Here is a 24152-nt window from a genome sequence, read left to right as displayed (position 1 = left end):
CTTGTCACGTTGCAAAGCCGTAGAAGAACACACTCGTCATAACTTCGGCGATCGCCTAACTGCAATTAATGTGATACAACTCTGTTAATTCTGATTTCACTAATCATTTTTGAACAGTATTATAAAGTGGGTGTATCATTTTCACTTTTGTATCAAATCGCATAAAAACAAACGAAATCCGCACTTTGGCTCGCTGGTGACACCAGGAAGTAGACATCCCCCATTGCGGTTGTCTCTCTCCAGTTCCGGGCCATCTGAGTCGTGTTTATCCCGGTTTTGGAAGTCACCACGTCGGGATTCATGTTCAACAAACTCGCCGCTGCCTTCCTTCCATTTTACCGTCGCCTCCTCCCCGACTCGTCGCTCGCGCCTTTGACACGGGCACGCCGCCTCCTCGGCAACATGGAGCCGGCCACGGTGAGATGCGTCGCCGGGGAGCCCAAGATGACCATCTCGTTTCGCGTGGACGGCAGCCAGAAGCACATGCAACGGGAGCAGGACGAACCGCTGGGCAAGCTCCTGTCCCGCATCGCCTGCACCCTCACGAAGGGTAAAACCAAGGCAAAGAAGGCAAAGAGGAACGCGGGACATCAGCAGCCGTCGGCGGCGGGCGACACTCCGGAGCCCGCCGTGGTGAAGCTCTACGTTGACGGCGGCGAGGTGCCGCAGACTGTGCTCAACGCGGAGGCATGGCGGGACGGGGCCGTGCTGCAGTTGGGCGACGTCCGGTACTCTGTCCGCCGGAACGAGCCCACCTTCACCACCGCTGAGCTACCGGCCTCGCTGCTGGCCGGCTTCCCCGTATGTCCCAAGCTGGAGATGGAGTTCGGAGATCTGGACCACTGTGACTTTACCTGGTACAAGGAGAAGAGCCCAAACTCCAGGTAACTTGGCGCAGACCTCCACCAAGGGCAAACCATTGCAATTTGCAAAACAAAAAAAGTAATGCCTCAGAATTTCAAAGATTTTTGTTTTTTTATACAATTTTTTTTTAAAAGCCAAACTTGCATCCAAATATATATTTCGGGGGAATGTGTGCAAAAGTATTCCAAAAACAAAAATCTAACTTTATCATAATTTTAAGCATTCACTCCTCTTCACCTTTTCCATATTTTTGCTGCCACAGCCTTATTGCAAATATTGATCACAATTTAAAAAGAAATTCCATCAAATTGTAATGTAATTTCATGTCTGAAAATGAGACGTCAAAAGTTTTGCAAATGTATTCAAAATCCACCCAACTGTAAGTGACACACACTTCATTTCATTAGTCATTGCAATGTCACTCTCAAATAAAATGGCCAAGCTTTCGGGACAAACGTTTTTTTTTTTGTTTTTTTTTTGTTGCAATGATGTCACACAGAATAAAGCTAAAAGGTCTAATATAGTCCTCCCTCCCTGCGACTTGGCAAACAGGAGCTTTAAGCAAGGAAGCAAAAACCACAATCTTAAGATGTTTACGAAGGATCAAAGGTAAATATTCTTCACTTTTAATTTTTGTACTTGTATTTGTGTTCACCGTTTCATCATTCATATTTCAATCTCGATAGCGCCAAAAAAAAAAGAAAGAAAGAAACAAGGGGAAGAGCTCTACTCTTATGCAAGAGGCTGCTGTATGATTCCCTCTGATTTGTGTCGTATTGTCCTTAATTTTCACGTTGTTTGATGACTGCGCATTCCCACTGCGATTGAAATGCAGCTCTCACCTGTTGATTTGGCTGAGGGACGGCTACACCAACTTAAATCTCAAAACCCTTTTTTCTTAATGCGTTTATTTGTAGTAATAAATTGGCAAAATATATCAAAATATTTCTACATTTAAATACTGTAACAGAGACACGCATTTAAAACACAAAGTTGAGTTTTGCAACTGACTACTTGATGTAATTGTTGTCATTTTTGGCAGAGGATAAAGAAAGTATGCCTTTAAGCACTTCAATCTAATGCTTGTCGTTTGGTTCATTTCATGCTTTGAGCTCAAATTTGGGGCTCGCATCAAAAGGTATAGAGTCGAGATAAATCAGTATAGTATTTTCAGAATCGATATCGATTATTAGTCATCAAGGAGGCTGATAATTTGTTTTCAGCAAAAGGAGAGATCTTGGTGTCCAAAAAATAAAATAAGAATACAAGCTCCAACTCTTGACTTTGTTGAAATGTCTTTATTGATATGTTGAATGAACGACTTTTCAAAAAAATAAAAAGTTTTCTGCTGAAAATAGTTTTTCCAAATTTAAACTTTGTTTGAATTTCAAACAATATCGAAAGGTGCAGAGCCTTCCATGGATCAGCACTGAACTGAAACTCTCTTCTGGACCATCAGATTTATTTATTTTTCAAAATCGGATGATACGGCTAAAAATGCCGAATCGGTGTATTCTCAGTTAAAAAAAAAAAAAGAAATCAGTCATTTGAAAGGCCAGTGTCTTCATTCATCTCGTCTTTGCTGCGATTGCAGCGGTAAAGCCGCCGGTGAAGGGAGCGCTCCGGACGTTGCCTGGACCGAAGTGGGCCAAACCCGAGTCTACGTCCCGTCCAACCAGGACATCGGCTGCCGGCTCAAACTACACGGCACGCCCAAAGACCGCGGCGGGCGCCGCGGCCAACCCGGCGAGCTCCTCTCCGTCGGCGCCGTGGAGGCAGGGCCGGGCACGTGCACCTTCCACGAGCGCCACGCGTACACGGCCAAGGAGGCGGCGTGGCCGTCGCTGCGCGTGGTCTCCTACAACATCCTGGCCGACGTCTACGCGCAGACGGAGCTGTCCAAGACGGTGCTGTACCCCTACTGCGCCCCCTACGCCCTGGAACTAGATTACAGGCAGAATCTGATCAAGAAGGAGCTGGCTGGATACCACGCCGATGTGGTCTGTCTGCAAGAGGTGGACAAAGGTGATGAATTTCCGTTGCGCGCTACGTGTGTATTTTCTGAACGTGCCGCATTTGCTCAACAGCCCTTCTTGTGTGAACGTAAACATCGTTAGCGACTGGTTATTTTTGAACGAATTCCCGTGCAGAAAAAAAGAAGAGTCACCGTACAGGTGTTGGCTGACACACCAGGGTGATAACCGATTTGCAGTTTTTTTATCATACCCGTAGTTACTTTTTATTTCATTTTGATTTTTTTTTTATACTCTGTTAGTTTGAATTACTTTTTCGTGGTTATTATTTTTGGCAAATTATTTTTAGTTCAGTTTTGGTTCTAGTTTTAGTTAGCTTTTTTTTTTAAAAAAAATTATGGAGTATTTGTCAAGTGAAAGAAAAAAAGTATTATGATGTATAGTCATACATTGAAAATGAACCCTGAAAGCACATTTATGATATTAATTGACAAAGGCAAAAACAAAAACATGTTTTTGCTTGAAATTCAGTTAGTTGTCATTAGTTTTATCAAAGTAAATGTGTTGTTTTTTTTTCCAGGAGTTTTTTTGGACAGTCTGACTCCAGCTCTCGATGCCTTTGGCCTGGACGGCGTTTTTAAGCTAAAAGAGAAGCAACACGAAGGATTGGCGACCTTCTACCGCAGGTTCGTTTGTGTTATCAGGTGTGAAATTTTGGAAGAAAATATTTTCAGAACTGGGCAACACAGCGTGGTAGCGGTCAGAACAACTGGCTCACAGTTTCAAGGTTCTGGGTTCAGCTTTCTGGTGTCTTTTGTTTGTTGTCCCTGAAACATTTGTTAGCTTCATTTAAGTTTCTGAATTGTCCATCCGTGTCCCTAATGAGGAGAAACTTTTTTTTTTTTTTTTTTTTAGGACAAGATTCAAGCTGCTGAGTTGCCACGACATCACGCTGAGCGAGGCGCTGACATCGGACGCGGCCCACGCCGAGCTGCTGGAGAGGCTCTCGGCCAACGACGCCTTGAGAGAGAAGATTGTGAAGCGCTCCACCGCCTTGCAGGTATCCAACCTGCATCCACCCATGTCTTAATCGACACACACTGCCCACTCTTCTTTTGACGCCCTCTCTCGTCTCCGTAGGTCAGTGTGCTGGAGGACCTCCACCAAGCAGGCAGGAAGGTGTGCGTGGCCAACACACACCTGTACTGGCACCCTCAAGGTACAGTTGCTGATCAAAACAGGACCCCCTATTGAACCACGTAGACAGACTCAAATCTGTGCGAGCAAGCGTATCTACTTTTCAGTTCACGGGCGCTTTTGTTCACACGTGTACACTTAAAAGTTCAGGCTCATTGGAAGCCCGTTTCTAACCAAAAGGGCAGCAGTTCCCTGAGGCCCGTAAACACTGTGTACGGCTCTGACGTTTAACCATCAGGAGACAAAAATGCGTAGCGTGTGTTTATTATTAATATTTTTCCGTTCGGACATTCAGCTGTTGCGCCCGTTCGAACTTCATTGGAACACAAAACGGGAGCAACGACCGTCTTTTCCCTTTGAAGGCGGTAACGTCCGCTTGGTCCAGATGGCCGTGGCTCTGCAGCACCTGAGTCACGTGATCGGCAAGGTGGCCCCGGGAGCTCCGTTGGTCTTCTGCGGTGACTTCAACTCCTCACCGAACTCCGGTAACCAAACATCAACACATCATGTGCGCTAATATCAGAGGTGGCTGTCAGTCTACTATCTTACTGCTCATATATGAAGCGAAATGCCATAAATGGGCAAATGGAAATTAGCATGAATGATAATCATAAACCTTCAAACAGCTTCTACTTTGACACATACTGAGCAGCAACACATACAAATGGCATACAACAATACTGACTGTTACTGGAGCTTAATTGGGGGCCTTCTCTGCCTCTTCTTTTTTCTGTTGAGTACACTGTATCTCTTCCAGGAGACATCAACCTTTTTACATTTAGTTTGAAAGCGGATACTGAAAAATAACTCCATTTGTGTGCGGCCAAAGATTTTCCTCCGAAACGAGCCGGCCGAACCAGTTGAGCCTCAACATCCCGCTCGTGTCGACGTGTTCTGAATGCCGCTGGTGCTTCCTGTCCTATCTCAGGTGTTCTCCAGCTGCTCACCGAGGCCTCGCTCTCCCGGCAGCACGCCGACTGGAGCAGCTCGGGTCCCCAGGAGGAAGATTCACCGTCGTCTTTGCTGGCAATGGAGTTGATCTCGCCGTTCCCGCCCCTGCTGAGCGCCTGCGGGCCACTGGCCTACACCAACTACGTGGGCGGCTTCCAAGGCTGCCTGGATTACATCTTCATCCAGCCGCACAGCATGCGGGTGGAGCAGGTCGTCCCCATGCCGGCCCACCACCTGGTCACCACCTACACGGCGCTGCCGAGCGTGGCCCATCCGTCGGACCACATCGCGCTGGTCTGCGACCTACGCTGGGACCCCTGAAATACGAGAGATTTCTTAATTCTTAAAATCATCATGACCGGAATGCCAGATTTTATTTAAAATAAAGTTATTTTAATCGCTGCTATTCAGTGTCGGTCTGGCTGCTTGAGTTATGGTTCTCTTGGGATGATAATGCTCGATATATTAATCATAATGCATTTTATCTTTTTTTGTAATTTAAAGAAAAAAATATTTGAACTTAACTGAAAATAAACAATTTTAGTTTTATCAAGGCATTCGTGTTTTTATTTAAAAATATTTTTCATTAACACAATACAACTATATAGACATACACATTTACCGGTATTTAGAAATTTAGTTTTAAAGATGGGGAAAAAAATTACTCACCTTAAATGTTTACTTTGTGTGTATGAATAGACCCTCACATACTTGCGGATTCACCTGGGGGGGGGGGCAATTTCCGCTGTTTTAGGTGAGAAGCTTCTTGGTGGTTCAGCCTCCATTCCCCAATTAAAGAATTTTTGGAGGTGAATTTACATTGTTGAACAAAACTGGACCGCCACTGCCATATGGCTTGAGTTCCACTAAATAGTACAGGTAAATTACTCCGTGAATATTTTTCACATATGTTATCAATTACATATACATCTATTAAAAACAAGAATATTAGAAATATATGTTTGTTGGGCTGTACACGTGCTTTTTCGACTGTAAGGTGTCTTGAGGCTTTAATTAGTCACGTGATTATTACCCGCTGTTTGTCGCCACGCTGTTTTGATCCCATTGGTCGAAAGTAGTGAAGAGGCGGAGTCAGAGCGTACCATTCCCTCGTTTGGACCGAAGTGGTAAATCACAACTCATGCTCTCCGTATGGCAATTTTGACCTCTTCTAACGTATTTCAGTCCACCTGAATGTATTCTACCGATCAACATCATTTTAAAGGTAATTAACGAGCGAGCAAAAATGTAAGAGTCTACGATTCTTGACATCCCTGATAACACCCCCAAGTAAACGATTCCAATTGCCAGTGTTTTGTCCAGTAGCCAACATACTTACCGGAAGCTGATTATTAACACTGTATAAGATTAAAAACAAACCTCGTAAATGACCTAAATGAAAAATATTCACATTATTATATGTAATTGTTCTTTTTTATCAGTTTATTTATTTTACATTGTTTCGCTTTCGATTCGTAATTTGGCAATTTATGCAACGATTTACCTTTACTTTGAAATCCAAAACAGGATAAACCAGTTGTGATAAAATTGAAATAACGGGAATTGACATTCCGGAAGACAAACAACGATCTGGGATTTGAACATTCTTACGTGTCACTCCCTGAGTTCAATCCACTGTGGATGTCTCCCTAAAAAATTGTGGACCTCAGAACGTGAGTTTTTATACCTTCTCGCACTTTACGACCCTAGCGGTACCACTGTGAGGACGAATAATCACTCCGCCACATCGAGAAGCGTGTTAGTTAATCACCGAAGCCAACATGGGTTGCTTTCAATCCAATGGGGAGGGGAGGGTGGTCTTTTTATGGACTCTATGAACAACTGGAGTCCGGATTTGAACTTGTTTATTTCTACTTGTTTATTTCTAGTTGCCTTGAGAAACAATTTACACAATATAGTGATCGTTACCCATTTTTGCCGCTTCTTTGTTTTGTTTCTCGCTGTAGCTGTAGATTTCCTTATCTTAATAATGGACGTAATAAGAGTTCCAGAGCAAAACTGTTGCAATTAAATACCAAAGGAGCCACACGACATTATGCATGTTCTAATGCCCTCGTATGTGGTTGAGAATGACACAGTGGCTGATGCTCTGCAGTCGCTCGATTACTACGAGCAGTAACAGAATTCACATAAACTACCTTTATACCTTTAGACCTTTCATACTGGTGCAGTCCAGTGTGGAAAACAAGACAAATGAAATCATTTTTGTCGGCAAACTCAAAGGTCACTTACCTTCTTTTGTTTTTTACAGTCCCAAAATTAAATGAAACAGGAAATAAACTTAAGACCGCTCACCCCACCGTTTACCATCCATTCCCTACCAGCCTATTAAAATTGGATCTTTGAAGGAAGTGACATTTTTTGTAATTGTAGAAAAACGTAAGAAGCGAGACGTGTGGCACAGTTCGCCGGCAGAGTGGTCGTTGATGAACCCCGGTTGCCTCGGTAACGGCCGCTGAAGACCGCAGCGAGGATGAAGGCTTTGATCCTAGTGGGCGGCTACGGCACCCGCTTGCGACCGCTCACTTTGAGCATGCCGAAGCCGCTGGTGGAGTTCTGCAACAAGCCCATCCTCATGCACCAGGTGGAGGCCTTAGTCAAGGTAAGATGCGACGCTGGGTTCATTTTTTACCAGCAAACGGAGCCAGTGAGCATGAGCATTGACAGTGTGTCTTTTTGCCTGTCTTCGCGTGTCTCATGTGTGTGAATGTGAATGTTTGTCCTTGTGTGTGTCTCTCTTGTGTTTGTTTCCATGTCTTTTTTTTTTTTTGCGTGCAACCAGGCCGGGGTGAAACACGTAGTCTTGGCGGTGAGCTACATGTCCGAGCTGCTGGAGCGAGAAATGAGGGTCCAGGAGCAGAGAGTAGGTCCAACACACTATTACTAAACACAAACATTTAACAGTGACAGTGATATATTCCAATTCACAAGTGGATTTTTAAAACAAAAATTTGCTAGAAAAGTGCCGCAAAATATCAGCTCAAGGAGAAGTAGTAAGAAACATAACCATGAAACTACACAACACTGTGAAATGACCACGTCTACTGGACTCTTCTGTATTGCTAATCGGCGCTCAAGACGACATTTTTATTCTGTGAATGCTAAGACTCGTTGTCAGCTGAGACACTTTTCAAATGCTTAGGTGCTGCTGTTTTGGTTAGCAATGGGGGGGAAAAAAACTTTTGTGTAATTTCTGGTGCAGAACATGACAAATTGTTTGGTCAATTTGTACAACCTTTGAGTCTTCAACTTTCTCGTATGTTTACTTATCCTGTTTCAGCAAATAGTGACATAGAGTCTCTATTTACTCTACTGCTTACGCTACTTTACCCTGAACCGCTCCCCATTCACACCTGAGACTTCATAACACTAAGGAGTCACATGACACTTGAGAGGTAAAAAGAAAGCTGCTTGTGTCCAATTTGGACAATTTGACAAAGAGGTGTACTCACTTTTGCTGCCAGCGGTTTGAATGGCTTTGTCGAGTTATTTTGAGGGGACAGTAAAACGACACTGTTATTCAAACTATGCAGTGTTGACCCATAAAAAGATGCAATTGAATATCGAATGTGTTGTGAAATATTGTAAATGGCAAGAAATGAGGCGTAAACATTGGTACAGAAAACATTTGTGAAGTCAATTCCAACTCTTATGGACGTCGTCTCCACATAATGTAAGATACTACCTAATATTTGTTGTCAACCTGGAATAAAGCGCCGGACTAAAAATTGCCTGTGAGATTATACACGCGCTTTGTCTGTTTTTAGTAAGCAATGACAAAAGTGACGTCTCGTTTCTGGAGGCAGTCATGCCAAAATATCTTGTGCCTTCTTCAACAAGTATAACCTTTGAACACTTTCTCATATATTTACTTGCCCTATTTCCACAAATATTGGCAGAGGGCTTTTAGTGATTCAACCACAGAAAGGTGAGGCGTATATGAAAGCATGTATTTCTGATCCTAAATCAAATGTTTCTTTGTCTCTTCCTCAGCTTAGAATTCGTATCTCGCTCTCACACGAGAAGGAGCCTCTTGGAACGGGTGAGTGTTCACACTTCACAAGCAGACGAAAAGGGCCATGGAATTGAGCCTAGAGGAACTCCACTGTCCTTTTAGAGTTGATGGCCAAAATATTGTCGCACCTGCTGTAAATCTGTATTATTATTTTTTCCATACAACCTGTGATGTTTCCTGTTTAAAATGAAATTTAACGCATTCTTTACCTTGGGAATAAGCCGGTCCTCTGGCCCTGGCCCGCAAGCTGCTGGACATAGACAACGAGCCCTTCTTCGTGCTCAACTCGGACGTCATCTGTGACTTTCCCTTCCAAGATATGCTGAAGTTCCACTGCGACCACGGCAAGGAGGGCACCATTGTGGTGAGAGCGAGAGTCATTTCTAAGATGTGCAGCGAATCCCCGGATATTAGCCGTTTGCCTTTTGCCATTGTCGTTTGATTTAAGATGGCTCCTAACAGACATTTGTGTGAAGGTGACTCGTGTGGAGGAACCGTCCAAGTACGGCGTGGTGGTGTTTGAGGCTGAAAGCGGCAAGATCCATCGCTTTGTAGAGAAGCCGCAGGTGTTTGTGTCCAACAAGATCAACGCCGGCATGTACATATTTAATTCCAGCATGCTCAGCAGAATCCAGGTGAGGAAAACTGTGGACCAAGGTGAATGCGTATTTGATGTTCCATAAACTGGATCGGACTGCCTTTCGTGTGCAGTTGAGACCGACATCCATAGAGAAAGAGATTTTCCCCGTCATGGCTGAAGAGGGACAGCTGTACGCCATGGAGCTGCAGGGTAACTATGACGAGACTTGCCTAGCCTAGTTTAGCAGAGTTGAGAAACTGAGCTCTGTCATGTCGAGAATTTTACTCTTCAGCGTCTTATTCGAGAACAGCAAGTACAGTACTTACGAACGTCTCTTCATACGAACTTTTCAAGTTGCGACACGCCTCAACAGGAAAAGATTGCCTCTTGTTACGAAAGAAATTTCACGATACGAAAGGTAAAAATACAGTATGGGCTGCTACTCGCAGCTCCGAGTTTCCTGCACGCAACATACTTAGAGCTGCTCAGCCATTGGCTATTATCCGAGCATCATCCTGGCATCTCGTTGGCTAAGAGGGACCTCTACCATATCTGTCTATGTGGGTAGATGGATAGAAATGTGTCTATACAGCGTCCTCTTCATTCGCCCCTCGGGCCATGAGGCGTTCTGATAGTTTTACGCAAATGTTGGGCAATCGCTCACTATGCCGATGTTTGCCTTGGACATTTTTGAAGGATTGTTCAAACCCGACAAAAGCAAACGTTCTTGGATCCGTTCTTGACAAAACGCTAGGCAAAAACCACTTCTGAGAGAGAACATGATCTAAAGAGGGCAAAAAACCATGAGAAGGCAGTTAAAAGGCAAATGACCGTCATTTTTATTTACATTATGCACAACTCTCATTTATTGTGCAATAATCTAATTGTAACATGTATTTGTTACATATTTCAATGCATTTTTATGTTTCATGAAACATTTATGTCTGAATTTTGAAGCGGCTTGGAACGGATTAGGGCATTTACATGCAAATCGCGTCTCCACTTACAAAATGTTCTAGTTAAGAAATTTCTTCCAGAACATATTAATTTCATAAGTAGAGTTACCACTGTAGTGCAAACGGTACTGAAACAATGACTTTTTTTTTTCTCGTGTTCAACGGTAACCCGTGTGCATCCCGCTTGAGTACAGGATTCTGGATGGACATCGGCCAGCCAAAAGACTTCCTCACGGGAATGTGCATGTACCTGCAGTCGCTACGACAACACGCCCCCGAGAGACTGCGCACTGGGCCCGGTTTCCTTGGCAACGTTCTGGTGGTGAGTATGTCTGTTACTATCCTGAACGGAGTCATCAGTGTTCCTGATGAGTCCTGGCTTTCTGCTCCGCAAGGACCCGACAGCTCAGATCGGCGAGAACTGCACCATCGGTCCCAACGTAACCATCGGTGCCGGCGTGGTAGTGGAGGACGGAGTGCGGGTCAAGCGCTGCACGGTTTTAAAGGGGGCCCGAGTCCGCTCGCACTCCTGGCTGGAGAGCTGCATCGTGGGCTGGAGCTCCTCCGTTGGCCAGTGGGTCAGTTGTGACTTTTTTTCTTGAACAAGTTTGGCTTCATCGCAACCGTGGCAAAACCAAACCCCGTGCTCTGCGTCCTCTCCCCGTCAGGTTCGCATGGAGAACGTGACGGTTCTGGGTGAAGACGTGCTTGTCAATGACGAGCTCTACCTGAACGGCGCCAACGTCCTGCCGCACAAGTCCATCAGTGAGTCGGTTCCGGAACCGCGTATCATCATGTAGCCTCAAAAAAAAACCCATCCGCTTCTTCTATGAACTCCACTGAACTGCCAAACTGTACCACAGAGTCCAAAGTCAGCAGTATCGCCGCCGAACAACCAGATGAACCCCCCCCTTTTTTTTTTTATTACCTTCACTGATTGGCTAAGGCCGATGTCATGTGACGGCGGTGGCAGGAAGGAACAGTAAGGACTGCACTTCATCGCCATGGACTGAAAAAAGTCGAGATTGACAACTGAGGGGCAGCAGTGAAACTGGCACACTGGAACCTCAGAAGTCTAACATGGCGACCTTGCATTTGTTCAGTTTTCCTTCATGGAAATGGCAAAAATTTCCCCCAGGGGATAAATTATAAACATCATAAAATGGTGCGTTTGCTGGGTAACATTTCAGCATGCAAGAGTACCAAACGATGTTAACCATTTACAGTAAAATAATCAATTAAACTTTGATGCCAAAAGATGAAGTGCACGGTGATTCTGGAGACTTCCTTAGAGATCCTGATTCCCCCTGTGTCTTTTTTTTTTTTAAACGCTTTGTCACATGACTTCTTGTGTGTCTTGTCGTTACTGTTTTGATTCCATGTCACTTTCTGTGTGTCTTTGACACGGCTTTGTTGTAACCAACTTTGAAGGGCCGTCACTTGTGGTGTCTCTTGGTTCCTGCGTTGATGATGAAAAACACGACTTCCCGTCTTCTTGAAATGCTTTTGATGTGACTTCCCGCGTGTCTTCTTCAATACTGCTTTGACTTCTTGTGTATCTACCGCTTTAATGTTTCGGTTGACTTCATGTGCGTCTTCTCTACCGCTTTGATATCTTCATGTAGATCTTTTTTTACCGATTTAATTACGACTCAACTTCCGGTGTCTACTGCGTTGCGTTCACGCCTTTCTGCGTATCTATACCACTTTGATGGTTTCATGTGACTTACTTTCCATATTTCCTGTTTTTTGTCATGTGACTTCCGACGTGTCTTCGTCTTTGCCGTTTGAAAGTCAGCAAACTTCCCGTCAAAGACCCGCAGAACCCGACCTCAAAGACCAAATCAGGTCCAGGCACTCAAACTCAGTCAGAGAACTGGACCCTCTGCCCTGATTGTCTCGTTTACTGCTTTTATGTTCTGTTTTTTTAAAAGTTTCTTTTGGATTAAGTGTTGCCCAAAAAAAACAAAAAAAAAAACACGCAAGGGGTTCTTTTTTTGATGCTCACTGAATGATGTGTAGTGTGGTATTGAGAATTCGAATGCTTCTTTCAGGAGTGTGTTTTTTGTCCCTTCAAACTTCAAAATTGTTTGATATTTGTAGATGTTGGACTTCGGAGGTTTCTTTGTAGTAGGGTTCTTCCAAAAAAGAAACAAGTACCAAGTGAACTAACGCTAGTTGAAGGCTTAAGCATGCTAAATTTCTCAATCGTCAGGTTAAAACCGGTCGAGTGCAGTGGCCATGAAACAGGCTCCTAAAGAAGCTATTTTAAATGTGACCACAAGGCGGTGCTCGAGTTAAAGGAGGCCTTTTTCTGTTGACGGTAGCGAGTTTTTCTTTGACACGTTTATCAAATATGATCAAGTTAATACTCGATTTGATTTGTGAGGTCTTTTTTTTTAAACAAACAAAACGGAAAAAATCTATTAGAATCTATTTTCACACTTACTGTATTATATATTATTTGTAAGATTTGATGAAGTTGATATAGAGGGCTGTTGGTGCCTTGATTAAATATATATAAAGCCTGTGAAACGAATGAAATGGAATAGAAAATGTATTGACCGAATTCCCATTAATTGACTGACACTGAAATGTGAAAATGTTTTATTTCTAATTAAACAATTTCCGGTAATCATTTGTGTTGTGCCCAATTAAAATTTATGAGATGTTTTTATCTAATGAAATATTTTCCATTTTAATAGGTTTATGTATTTAATGACAGTGTTTATTTGAGTGCATATTTATTTACTGTTCTCTACATGAAAAGGGCACTGAATATATAATTCCCATGCACCCAAGAGAAAAGAATAAGTAAAAATTCCCTTAAATATTTGAATAGATCGTGAAATGAATAAACAGTAAGGGTCGGGAAATACCTACATAAAATTCATTAAGATGGATTCAAATCCATCCATTTTCTGAGCCACTTATCCTCACCTTTTTAAATGAAATAAGATTATTTTTTTCCCAGTCCTGTTGATCGAGTTAACTGGCTTCGTGAGTGTTTAATTTGGAAAGCGCACACACAAAATCGGCGTTATCATGACCACATGGTTCGCACATCCGTCTCACAGTGCAGAGGTGTGTGTGTGTGTGTGTGTGTGTGCCTTTTCACAGACTTTGTCTGTGTGCGTGGATCCGCGTGTCTGTGTTTGTGAGTCTGCATGTGTTCCTGCATGTGCGTGTGTTTTTGTGTCCACCGATGTGATCCATGTGTGTGTGTGTGTGTGTGCGGTGCGGCGCGGCTTTGGTGCAGCGTGTGGTCAACCGCAGCGCATGCGCATCACGTTCTTGGTCTGGCGTGTTATTGCTGAGCGAGCCATTGTACTCGGTCTCAGAGTTTCTCTTTTGGCACATATTCTACTTTTGCTGCTCACGTCACGTATTTTATTTTCAAAGTTGCAATCCCTGCCGAGCCTGTACCTAATATTGTGGCCAGTGACCTTTTTATGATTACCTCGTCAGGTCGCAACCCTCAGGACATAAACGGAGAAAAGGCCAGTCGACGGACAATGCGCTATTAGCTCCCGCCAAGGAGGAGGAGGACTTTCATTAGGAAACTGTTTTTATTCGCCCCTCCCAAGTTTCCCGTTCATGGCTCGCCGAGCACCAGCCAACTTTCTGTGGGGAGCAACAGTTTGGAAGGCCAGTGTGCATTTTTGAGTTGCTAGGAAACGCATTCCCGCAGCACCAGGCGGGCTGGGACACAGTAGGGAGGTGAGGAAACCTGCCCACTCATGTTTTTTTTGGGGGGGGGGTGGGGGGGATTGGGCAGAGGAGGAGGAGAAATACGGAGAGGGAAGCAAGAGTGACGCTGGGCGAGGTAGGACAGGAAGAGGGCCTGACAAACGAGGAATTTAAAGGCTCAGTGTGGGTCGCGAGACGAGAAGAGAGACACGACCATGGACGCCGCGGCCAAGGTAGGAGAAAATATTTACGTGGAAAATCTAGCAGTATGTGGTAAACTGTACATGAATAATACACCACTCACAAAGTGTTTGCTGGGTTTGGTTCTAAGGATGAAATTTCCAGTCCTGACTGCTATGGATTTTTTTTTTGCCTAATCCCGATTCCAATATTTGGCAGGGAAAAAAAAAAACATCCGATAACTGATTCATCAATCAATTAAGCTTAAAAATCTATCATGACTAAATACTCAAACTTGTTCTTTGGCCCCTTAACCCTCACAACAACAAACATGAATTACCGGTAGAACATTTGACTGATTTATAAGACTGTCTTTTAGTATTTTTGAAATTCACAACAGGGAGGAAGTTCAAAAGCATTCACAGATGAATTTATTGTTAAATTTAGTACATAGATGTATGCAGTATATAATCAACGCTGCCAAAACGTGATTTATGCCTGATGCCCTTTAGCAGGAAATCGCAGTTCTTCAACAGTTTTTTTTTTTTTGTCACGAAGTGATGACTTCAAAATAAAAAACAGAGACACAAAACATTTTTGACAGAGTTGCATTTGAACGATGTGAGGCACAGAAAAAGAAAACTGAAACAGGGGACCCTCTTTTTTTTGTTCATTTTAACACATGCATCCCCGGAACGAAACATGACCGTCAAGTAATTGTGCGTCTACAGTCCCGCAAACGCTGAAATTTAGCTAGCCCAAATTTCCTCGTAAATCCGCTTCTGGTCGTTATTCTCCATTTCTCTCCTTGTTGCTGAGCGGGAGAAGCAGAAGTTATACGTAGAAGCAAAAGGACGCTCAGAAGCTTCTGCAGCAGCGACGTAACACAACATCGTGACTTGAAATACGAATACAGTACGAAAGATGCACATTAGAGTGATTGGAGTCAGCACTCCACCTAGCGGACAAACAATGCAATGACATCATTCTGAGTAACAACATCTTTTACCGTTTTATGAGACAGTGAGTTTATATTCGCGTTTAATTGGCAAAACTCCAGTCGATTATGATTATTTGGAAAACGGCTAATATGAAGTAATGGAATCAGCAGACCAATTAATCAATCAGCGCTACTATAATGCAATATAACCTTTACGGGTTCACCAAATGTGACCATGTGTAAACTTTCTAACATATGAAATCTCTGCCCCTCAACTTGGAAAACAATGAAAACATCTCAAAAGAGTATATACATATTTTTAAACCTGCGTCAAAAATATGTTTCGCGATCACGTAAAGCCACCCCAGATTGAAATTTGATGTTGACCAACGTAAGTGACACCTATACATAAATAAATCCGATACAAACGATTCTATACTATTTTTAAAAACAATCATGTTAAAGTAGTTGGGAACTAAATAAACAGCAGCAATGCAAACTATCATCAGTGGAATACTGACAGCGATACACAAATGGTGAGGTTCATCCGTGATCACCTGATGGATCAAGATCACCTGTCAGGGGCTTAATCCCCCAAGCCCCCTTGTATCCAAGAGAGAGAGAGAGAGACACACACACACACACACACAGCTGCAGGTTTATTGTGGGGAGCTGGAGACGTCACGATGACAAATTTAGCCTCCGTTGAGCCAGATGTGCTTTACATATTGGCTGCAATTTTTACAGCGCCACAAATATGAGGGGACAATTTCAACTGAGCTCCGGTCTTCGCCTCACAAGCGGACTAACATACAGTCCTCGTTTTTGGAAACAACATTTTGAGTGTTGAATGAACGGACACTTGGTTCACATGAGAAACGATTGAAAGATTTGGAGAAAGGATGAAAGACAACCTCTACTTTTTTTTTTTGGAATCTCATGGCTGCCTTGGACTAGTCTCAGAATCACGAACAGCAAGTCGGCATGCATCTCGGTGACCTTGGGCTTCTTATCGCATTAGCATTTCCTGCTCGTTTCTACCACATAGTTGGCATGTTTGGAATGACTTGGCCAAGCCAAATTCTTCTTATCGCACTTTCTAAATATAGACGCCGTCCCCTCGTCGACGCTCTGAATTGGCTCGGGTTGGGGACCGATCCTCCTCATTCACAGCGGCGTGAAGTAATTCAGGAATGGTTCAAAGGTGAACAGAGAGGCAAAAAACCCAAAACATTTTAGTTCAAGAAATAAAGACAAAAATACTTTTGAGAAAAACAAACTGAACCTCATGTTTATAAAACTGACTACAAATCTCATGAAATTGTCCCTTGTTTGCATCTTTGTCAAATTATGTCACACATGATCTTTTGGGATTCATTTGAAATGTTTTTGTTGTTGTTGTTGTTTTCCAGCATTGCTGTGCATCCGTACAGAAAAAGGAAGATCAAAACGTTGTTTGCGAATATAGCTCACTTTATTAAACAATACATGACGTTTTTTTGTTTTGATCTTGAATTTGACAAATACTCCATGTAATGCATTTAAAAAACTAAAACTAATACTCAAACTAATGATCAACAAAACTAAACTAAAACCAAACATTTCACAGATAAATATCGACTTGTTTCGAGTCTTCAATGCGCACGGCGTACATGTTTTTTTCAAAGATCAAAAGACAATTTTAACATTCAATGAACACATCCTTGTTTTGGAAAACGACAAAGACAATTTCAAGTCTTCCAAGGACTCCAGGTGCAGCTTTTTCTCAACATCATGGATAATTTTGAGAAACGTTTTACCGTCTATGAGGTCGCGGTCATGCCGCTGTGTCTTCTAGTGACAGAATTTTAAGTGCCACGTGTGACACGAGCGATCCCAGTGCTCTTGAAATGTTGCACAATGAAAGCTTTTGGAGCTTTTACATGCTCAAGTTCCTATTCCTGAGTCAACATGACACTGCCTCCGAGCCCTGACCTAAAGCCCGTCAGGCTCCCCTGGGATGAACCCGAGTGCCAGTCTCCTTACTAATACCTGTTGACAGACAAACAAGCGGCCGGACAGATTGTCCAATGTCACAACTTCAGCCAAAAGATTTCAATCAAACAAAGGCCGGCTGGGCTCGGGAGGGGCATTGCACCCCCAACCCCCAGCCCTTTTTTATAACAACATATTCTAAAAGTAAAATTAAACATCGTCAGCTCGCTCTGCCCTTGGGAGTTGAAAAGGAAAAAGCAATCCAAGCATTCCTGTCCATCAATCTCTCATGAGCTGCAATTAGAATTTGAGAGCCCATTCTGGAAACATAAAATAGAAGTTAAAGCATTTACAGACCTAAAATCATTTTCACAAACATCAAGGACAATTTAGTCTTTAAATGGACCTAATATGTGTTTGTGAACTTCGAAGACAATTCAGTCTTCAAAAACCTAATCGTTTTTTTTTTTTTACAAATATTAATGACCTTTTATAAACATACACATTTTTTGTGAACACCAAAAACAAATTTCAGTCTTCAATGAACTGCACTTGTTTTCAAAAAAGACAATTGTGACGTTTCAATGGACTTAACACCTTTTTGGAATCGTCATCGCCATTTAAATTCTTCAACAGACCCAACAAAAGAGCCTGCCCAGCAGTTCACGCAATTGCATCCGTCCGGCTCACTGAAGTCGCGCTGCTGTTTTGTTTCGCGAAATTGTTGAAACGTGCTCATTCACAACATTCAGAAATGAGCAGCACGAGTGATTTATTGTTGTGTTTTCTTCCCCGCTCAGATGTCAGGAGAGGGGAGTGCATCAAATCCAGCTGCGTGTCTTGTTTGCAAAGACGGCTGCTCTGGTTTGCAGCCACATTCTTGGAGGTAACGTCACGTTTTGATTCAGTCAACTCTCGTTTATCGTCTGCTTGATACTGCGATCCACAACATGGAGAGACCAAATAAAAACATTCGTTAAACTAGTTTTACCCCTGGCTCGTGCTTTGAACACACTGAAACACGTTTCTAAGTCTTCATTAGCACCTCCTCTCGTTCTTGAAAAGAGGAGATTATCAACATCACTTTGCTTCAAGAGTATACAACAGAAATAACTGAACACTGTGTATTTAAACACCCAAATGTTCAACCAAATTTTAGATAGTTTCATCTCACGAAAGTAGGCTAGTTTAATGCTACCATATAATACACAACACCATAGACAGGCTAAGGAAAAGAAGCAGAGACTTTCTTTACATTACTGCCCTACAGAAACACATTCAAACTTCTTCGCCTTCTTCCTCGCTGCAGGTCTACCGGTAGAGCTCAGTGCTGCCTGGCATGTTGTGGCACAAATTGGTACAACACTGACGTGTGCCACTCTAAAGTCAGATGTATGGGAGAATTTTAAAAATGTTTAAACCCTACAGTTAAACTTATGTCAATAAAGTATATATTCATGCAGGAGGGGAGTGCCTGTAGACTGTAAGAACCCCCCCCCCCCCCCAAAAAAAAACCAAACTAAAATGCCACAAAATAGCAGGGGGCGCTAACACTGGTCCTCAATATATTGGGGGAACACTACAATTCAAATGGAATGTGTCACTGACTCAAGTCAGGGCTTTGCCGTTTCTTTTTCAGGAAAGCATGCGTGGCCTGCGGCTGCAGTGTGGTGGACCACGCCCCCGGTAACCACGCAGATGATGACCGGCGAATGGGACGCCTTTTGGCCGACTCGCCCTGCGCCCACCTCACAGCCAAGGTGAAAGGGGGCGGTGGCCTTCGCCTATACAAGAGGAACCGCATGATCGTGACCAATCCAGTGGTCTCGCGCAAGGACCCCACGTTCAGTACCACCACCTACGATTGGGCACCCGCCGGCCTCAACCAGAAACTGGTGAGGAAACTACCAGTAGCAAAAACAGCCTGTTTTGGGATTCTTAGGACATGTTCATGTAAAAATCTAAGATAATTTAAAGATTTAAAGTAATGTATCGTTGTTTTCACAAACGTCAAAGGCAATTTACTTACAAACAAGCTCTTTCAGGAGTTTTTGCAAACATCAAAGAGTCTTTTATTCGCCACAACTAACCATACATGTTTTGTAAACATCCAAAGACGATTTTCAGTCTTTAGATAACGAACATATATTTTTGTAAACATCGAAGACTGTTCAGAATCTTGAAACAAACCTAACACATCTTTGTAAAGACCAAACATAAGTGTTTTCAAAAACATCAAAGACAATTTAGTCTTAAACAAAAGATCACCTTTCGTTTGGACCGATAACGTGTTTTTGTAAATATCAAAGACAATTTAGGGCATCAATGTTTTTATGTAATCATGAGGTAAAATTTGGAGTGAAGACAATCAGCAATCTTTAGCCAACCTAACCTTTGTTGTCTTCATAAACATCAATGACCATTTCAAGTGAACCAACCGAAGCCACCATTGTAAGCTTGCTGCAATAACTCAGCAGCGCTGCATGATTTTTACCAGCTGCACCCTCCCTGTTGGATTGTCTGCTTTCCATTAAAAAAAGCCGTACGTCTGTTTTGGGTTTCACAGCGCGTGATTGCAAGCGTGATTGTTGGAGGAGGAGGGTGAGGTTCGCCTTTGAGGTGGTGGGGGTCCAGCATCATTGCGGTGTAACATGTCAAGTCAAATATGTTATTCATTGAGAAATGAAAAAGCATTCCAAGTGCAACTTTAGACTATTAGTCACGACTCCGCTGCTGTCATCTGATAACCTCACAGACCACAAAGGGAGTCAGAGTCTGGGCGGATACACCAAATGGGGGCTGGGAAAGTGAGCGCCACATGAAAATAGTACTGCTTAAAAATATCTATAATGCACTCTGACCATGAGTCTTATAAAGCAAATATTTTGGTGGTACAAGATATTTCATAGGTGGAAGTAAAGATGAAATAACACTGGCTCAACAACAGACCCCTGTGGAATGCCAAATTATTGCTCCCAAAGGACGTCAAATCTGTTTTGGCACAAGTCAATTCAGGCAAAAAGAGAACTATGGTCTCATTCACAGGGAAACAATATACAACATTGAGAGAATAAATTCATAGAATGACAAGAATAAAGTCCGAAATTCAAGAATTTGAATGAGTCTTGTAGCACAAAGACTGATCAGGGAGAGACAGTATGGTGCCACAGGGCATCCTGTAGAATAGTAATTTGTGAATATGCTGTTATCTTACCTGATAAGACTTTATTTTTCTCATGGTGACTGACTTCTGTGACTCGTTACAATCACAGAATTTGTCAACCGACCGTTTTTCCGAGTCCATCGGGGAGGATTTAACTGGGCCTTGTCTGACATCGTTTGTTACAGGAGAGTCGGTCAGGATCGCTCAAAGCTGGGAGGAGGATTGTGAACTCCTGCCCTGTTGAGTTTGATTGAAAGGGGCTGCAGAGAACTGACCAGAATCTTTGATGATGATGATGATCAGAGTTTCACACTCACAGGCCAAGAAGTACATGGAGTTTATCCCAGAGAGCCAGCGTCCTGTCTCCGGGACCGGGGGGGCAGTGCTGCGTCGCAGGCAGCTCCTTAGCCAGCTCCCCGCCTATGATCAAGACCCCATGGCATGTCAGAGCCTGGCCAGTGACAACGAGGTGAGGTGACAAACAGTGTCACTCCTTCCCGGAGTTTGCAAATTACTCTAATTGTAACTAACTCCTAATCCTAATCTTAACCCTAACCATTAGTGTTCAAGCAATATCCTGAATCCGAACCCTAACATTAACCTTAATCCCTGACCCCTATCCCCTGAACCTAAACCCCAACACCTGTCCCCAACCCAGAGCCCCACCCCTCACCCCAGACAGGATCATGGTAGGAGATCTAATTCCAAAACCATCAACCCAATCACTAATTCTAACCCGATCTCCAAACCTAGACCGAGACCAAAATCCTAAACCATCAACCAAACTCCTAACCCCGAACCGTGAAATCCTAACCCATAATTCCAACATCCAAGCCCCAAACCGCAAACATTAACTGGTACCCAACCCAAAACCAAACCTTAAATCCTAATCCCTACCCTAAAACCTCAACCCCAGGCTTCCAATTGATATCCATTCGCTGTTGCAGGTTTCCGCCATGCTGCTTTTTGTGAAGCGCTACAAAATGGAGGTACTGGGTGTGGGTGAGGTGGCACTGCCCGGTGACAGTGAAGCCCTGCGGGAGACGACCAATCAGAAGGAACCCAAGGAGCAAAACCACGGTGACAAGCATGCTGTGGACCACCACCGGGATCACGGCACCGTTGCCCCTGTAGGGCCCCGCAATGGAACAGAGAACAACGCGCAATACGTAAAATGCCCAATTCACAATCTTTTATCCGATAGAGATGTACAAAGATTTGCGGCTGCTTGAGTGGGGTGAAAAAAAAAATACATTGAGAAATCAAAGTAGGCTACCATTTGGATTTTTTGTTATCGTCACCGCTCTTGGTTTTCAGCGTTGCTCCGGTTGCGGCGACAATATCGCATCAGACAGCCCGGCGGTTTTTGCCGAGCACGCCGGTTACCATGCTGCCATGTGGCATCCCGCCTGTTTCACGTGCGCCGAATGCGGCCAGGGACTGGCGGACCTGGTCTACTTCTGGTCCGATCGGAGGCTGCTGTGCGGACGACACTATTGCCAAAGCGTCAGGCCACGCTGCTCCGGCTGTGACGAGGTGAGAAATTAAGACGAGAACAAGCAGAAGTATAAGTACGTCGCCTACTAAAATGCAATCAAGCCAAACCATCACTCGAGTTAAGCAAGTTGGAAACTCTTGCTCGGTTGCAGCAAAAGAAATGAAATCCAAAGTAATTGAAATTAGGAGTTGTTATAACAATTAGCCTGGTGATTTATATGTATTTTTGTTAATAATTGAAGGGCCATATTTTTTATGTGATCTTTTTTTATATCGATTTATTTTATTTGAATGGATTATATTATATAAATGTAATTTATTTATCTATATATTTTATCGACTGTATTGTAAAAATTATACCATACTAATTATTCAAAAACTTAATGTCATTTAACCCCTTATATCTATTTTAATTTGTCTTAACATATCCATTTTTTTAAACGATGCATTATTTATATTTATTTGTATTTCATTTTATTTTTGATATATTGATATTTCTTTAATTACCAAAATGTACATACATGGCTATGTACATTTTATTTCTTCAGCTGATCTTTGGCGAGTCTTTCCACATGGCACAAGATGGCCGTGCGTGGCATCACCAGCATTATTGCTGCTGGAGGTGTGGACAAAGCCTGGATACGCCCTGCCACCACTGACGCACACATACACACACAGACAGAGTACAGTGGTACCTTGACTTATACTTGATGAAATCTGTTTATTTCTTCGATTATGTCATTATTGAAGACAGTGCTATTTTTCTGGATCGAACTGGACTGGATTAATGGCATTTCAGTTCATTTCAACTGGGAAAGTTGATTTGGTCAGTCACGGTACCACTGTACACACACTTTAAGCATGTTGCTTAGCCTGAGTGGAGTCTTTCAAGTGTCCAACAGCATCCTTTGGAGTGCTTAACAGGACTTTTATTGTAGAGTGGACGCGTTTGCCTGATTTATCGCCTCATAAATTGATCCAGATGTGAACGCTCGCTCGCAAGGCCTTTGGAGATGTTTGAATGAGCTCATAATTGACATTCAAGTTTGCCAGACTGGACATCTTTTGACTGTAGTATTCCTTTTTTTATACTCTCTCTCTCTCTCTCTCTCTCTCTCTCGTGCTCTCTCTCTCTCTCTCTCTCTCGTGCTCTCTCTCTCTCTCGTGCTCTCTCTCTCGTGCTCTCTCTCTCTCTCTCTCTCTCTCTCTCTCGTGCTCTTTCTCTCCCACATTTTAAACAATGTCAAATGAGCAAATTTCCCCAAACTGTGGCTTGCAATACACCCTGGTTGCAAAGCAGATGTGGAATCCATAAAGCTGATGTTTACAAAGTTCTAACATGAAAACATTTTATTTTCATCTTTTTGTTGTTGTTGTTGTTTAACTTCATTAGATTTCAATCACAAAATTAAAATCGAATTATCTTTTGACATTATTTTCATTAATTACTATCATGTCCAACCCGAAAATAGATGAAAACTGTACAAAATGAATTAACTTTAATAAATATGTAGATAATATATAATATAATGCATAAACGGTATATGTAAAGGCTTTACGCCAAACAGGGGCCTGGTCTAGTGCAGTTACAGTTGAGTAAACAAACATAAATCTGCTAATTGGCTCCAAATTCCATCTGGCAAAACTGCTCGGATCTTTTCCTGTTTTGTTGTTCTCATGAAAATAAAAACACTTGAAATGTTTGTTGTGCTCATGATTAAATCCAAATGTCAAAACATCTGAAAGAACCTCTTTTCAAGAGAGTGAGGGTGGGTTTAAAATATGTGCAAAGACGTGAGGAACTCCATCGCGTGTTTCAAAACAATTATGAAAAAAATTGTGTCGGGATGACGTACTCCCGGTAGGAATGTCAGCTTTTCACAGCATCGCTTGGCAGTTACATCACCAGCCAAAGAAAGCACTATTTAAGGATATTTTTACCTCCTAAATGAGACGTTTAGTTGTATTTTCACGCACCGGGATCCGGGAATGTGCCCTGAGGTTATGTTCTTGACATGACGTGATTGCAGAGGGTGGTGGCGCCCTCGAGTGGAGAATAGCGAGGGGGGGGGGGGGGTGTGTTTGTTTATTTGTTTTAAACAGTCATTCCACGCATCATGGCCTGTCATTCCCACCCAATCAGTTTTGATA

General features: G+C 43.0%; 3 protein-coding genes across 3 annotated transcripts; all 3 read left to right on the top strand.

Moving 5' to 3' along the window:
- Positions 1-46: 46 nt before the first annotated feature.
- pde12 (phosphodiesterase 12) lies at positions 47-5534 on the top strand. Its single transcript, XM_086118877.1, has 7 exons — positions 47-884; positions 2459-2889; positions 3418-3523; positions 3753-3897; positions 3978-4056; positions 4397-4519; positions 4963-5534. The coding sequence occupies exons 1-7, from the start codon at positions 301-303 to the stop codon at positions 5304-5306; spliced, it is 1812 nt and encodes a 603-aa protein (XP_085975003.1). The 5' UTR covers positions 47-300; the 3' UTR covers positions 5307-5534.
- Positions 5535-6556: 1022 nt separating this feature from the next.
- Positions 6557-13192, top strand: gmppb (GDP-mannose pyrophosphorylase B). The gene is made up of 10 exons (XM_086118599.1): positions 6557-6658; positions 7380-7608; positions 7789-7869; positions 9000-9048; positions 9243-9385; positions 9498-9656; positions 9733-9811; positions 10752-10879; positions 10953-11135; positions 11226-13192. Exons 2-10 carry the CDS (start codon positions 7480-7482, stop codon positions 11355-11357), a joined length of 1083 nt encoding a protein of 360 aa, XP_085974725.1. The 5' UTR covers positions 6557-6658; positions 7380-7479; the 3' UTR covers positions 11358-13192.
- Positions 13193-14312: 1120 nt separating this feature from the next.
- Positions 14313-23704, top strand: lmcd1 (LIM and cysteine-rich domains 1). The gene is made up of 7 exons (XM_086118889.1): positions 14313-14480; positions 18142-18227; positions 18981-19236; positions 20824-20973; positions 21452-21673; positions 21822-22040; positions 22550-23704. Exons 1-7 carry the CDS (start codon positions 14463-14465, stop codon positions 22658-22660), a joined length of 1062 nt encoding a protein of 353 aa, XP_085975015.1. The 5' UTR covers positions 14313-14462; the 3' UTR covers positions 22661-23704.
- Positions 23705-24152: the final 448 nt, after the last annotated feature.

This window comes from Hippocampus guttulatus, chromosome 8 (genome assembly GCF_054856545.1).
Source record: "Hippocampus guttulatus isolate MCC_2025c chromosome 8, RoL_Hgut_1.0, whole genome shotgun sequence".
In the NCBI taxonomy this organism is placed as follows: domain Eukaryota; kingdom Metazoa; phylum Chordata; class Actinopteri; order Syngnathiformes; family Syngnathidae; genus Hippocampus; species Hippocampus guttulatus.
This window is presented reverse-complemented; position numbering and strand designations above follow the sequence as displayed.

What these genes read in the sequence shown, in the direction of transcription:
- gmppb (XM_086118599.1), top strand. Translation starts at nt 7,480, where the DNA reads ATGAAGGCTTTGATCCTAGTGGGCGGCTACGGCACCCGCTTGCGACCG. An exon ending in GAAGGAGCCTCTTGGAACGG is followed by an intron (nt 9,049 to 9,242) that starts GTGAGTGTTCAC and finishes CTTGGGAATAAG; the next exon opens with CCGGTCCTCTGGCCCTGGCC. An exon ending in GCTCCTCCGTTGGCCAGTGG is followed by an intron (nt 11,136 to 11,225) that starts GTCAGTTGTGAC and finishes TCTCCCCGTCAG; the next exon opens with GTTCGCATGGAGAACGTGAC.
- lmcd1 (XM_086118889.1), top strand. An exon ending in GCCTGGCCAGTGACAACGAG is followed by an intron (nt 20,974 to 21,451) that starts GTGAGGTGACAA and finishes TCGCTGTTGCAG; the next exon opens with GTTTCCGCCATGCTGCTTTT. An exon ending in CAGAGAACAACGCGCAATAC is followed by an intron (nt 21,674 to 21,821) that starts GTAAAATGCCCA and finishes CTTGGTTTTCAG; the next exon opens with CGTTGCTCCGGTTGCGGCGA.
- pde12 (XM_086118877.1), top strand. Translation starts at nt 301, where the DNA reads ATGTTCAACAAACTCGCCGCTGCCTTCCTTCCATTTTACCGTCGCCTC. An exon ending in TCTGCAAGAGGTGGACAAAG is followed by an intron (nt 2,890 to 3,417) that starts GTGATGAATTTC and finishes TTTTTTTTCCAG; the next exon opens with GAGTTTTTTTGGACAGTCTG. An exon ending in CAACTCCTCACCGAACTCCG is followed by an intron (nt 4,520 to 4,962) that starts GTAACCAAACAT and finishes GTCCTATCTCAG; the next exon opens with GTGTTCTCCAGCTGCTCACC.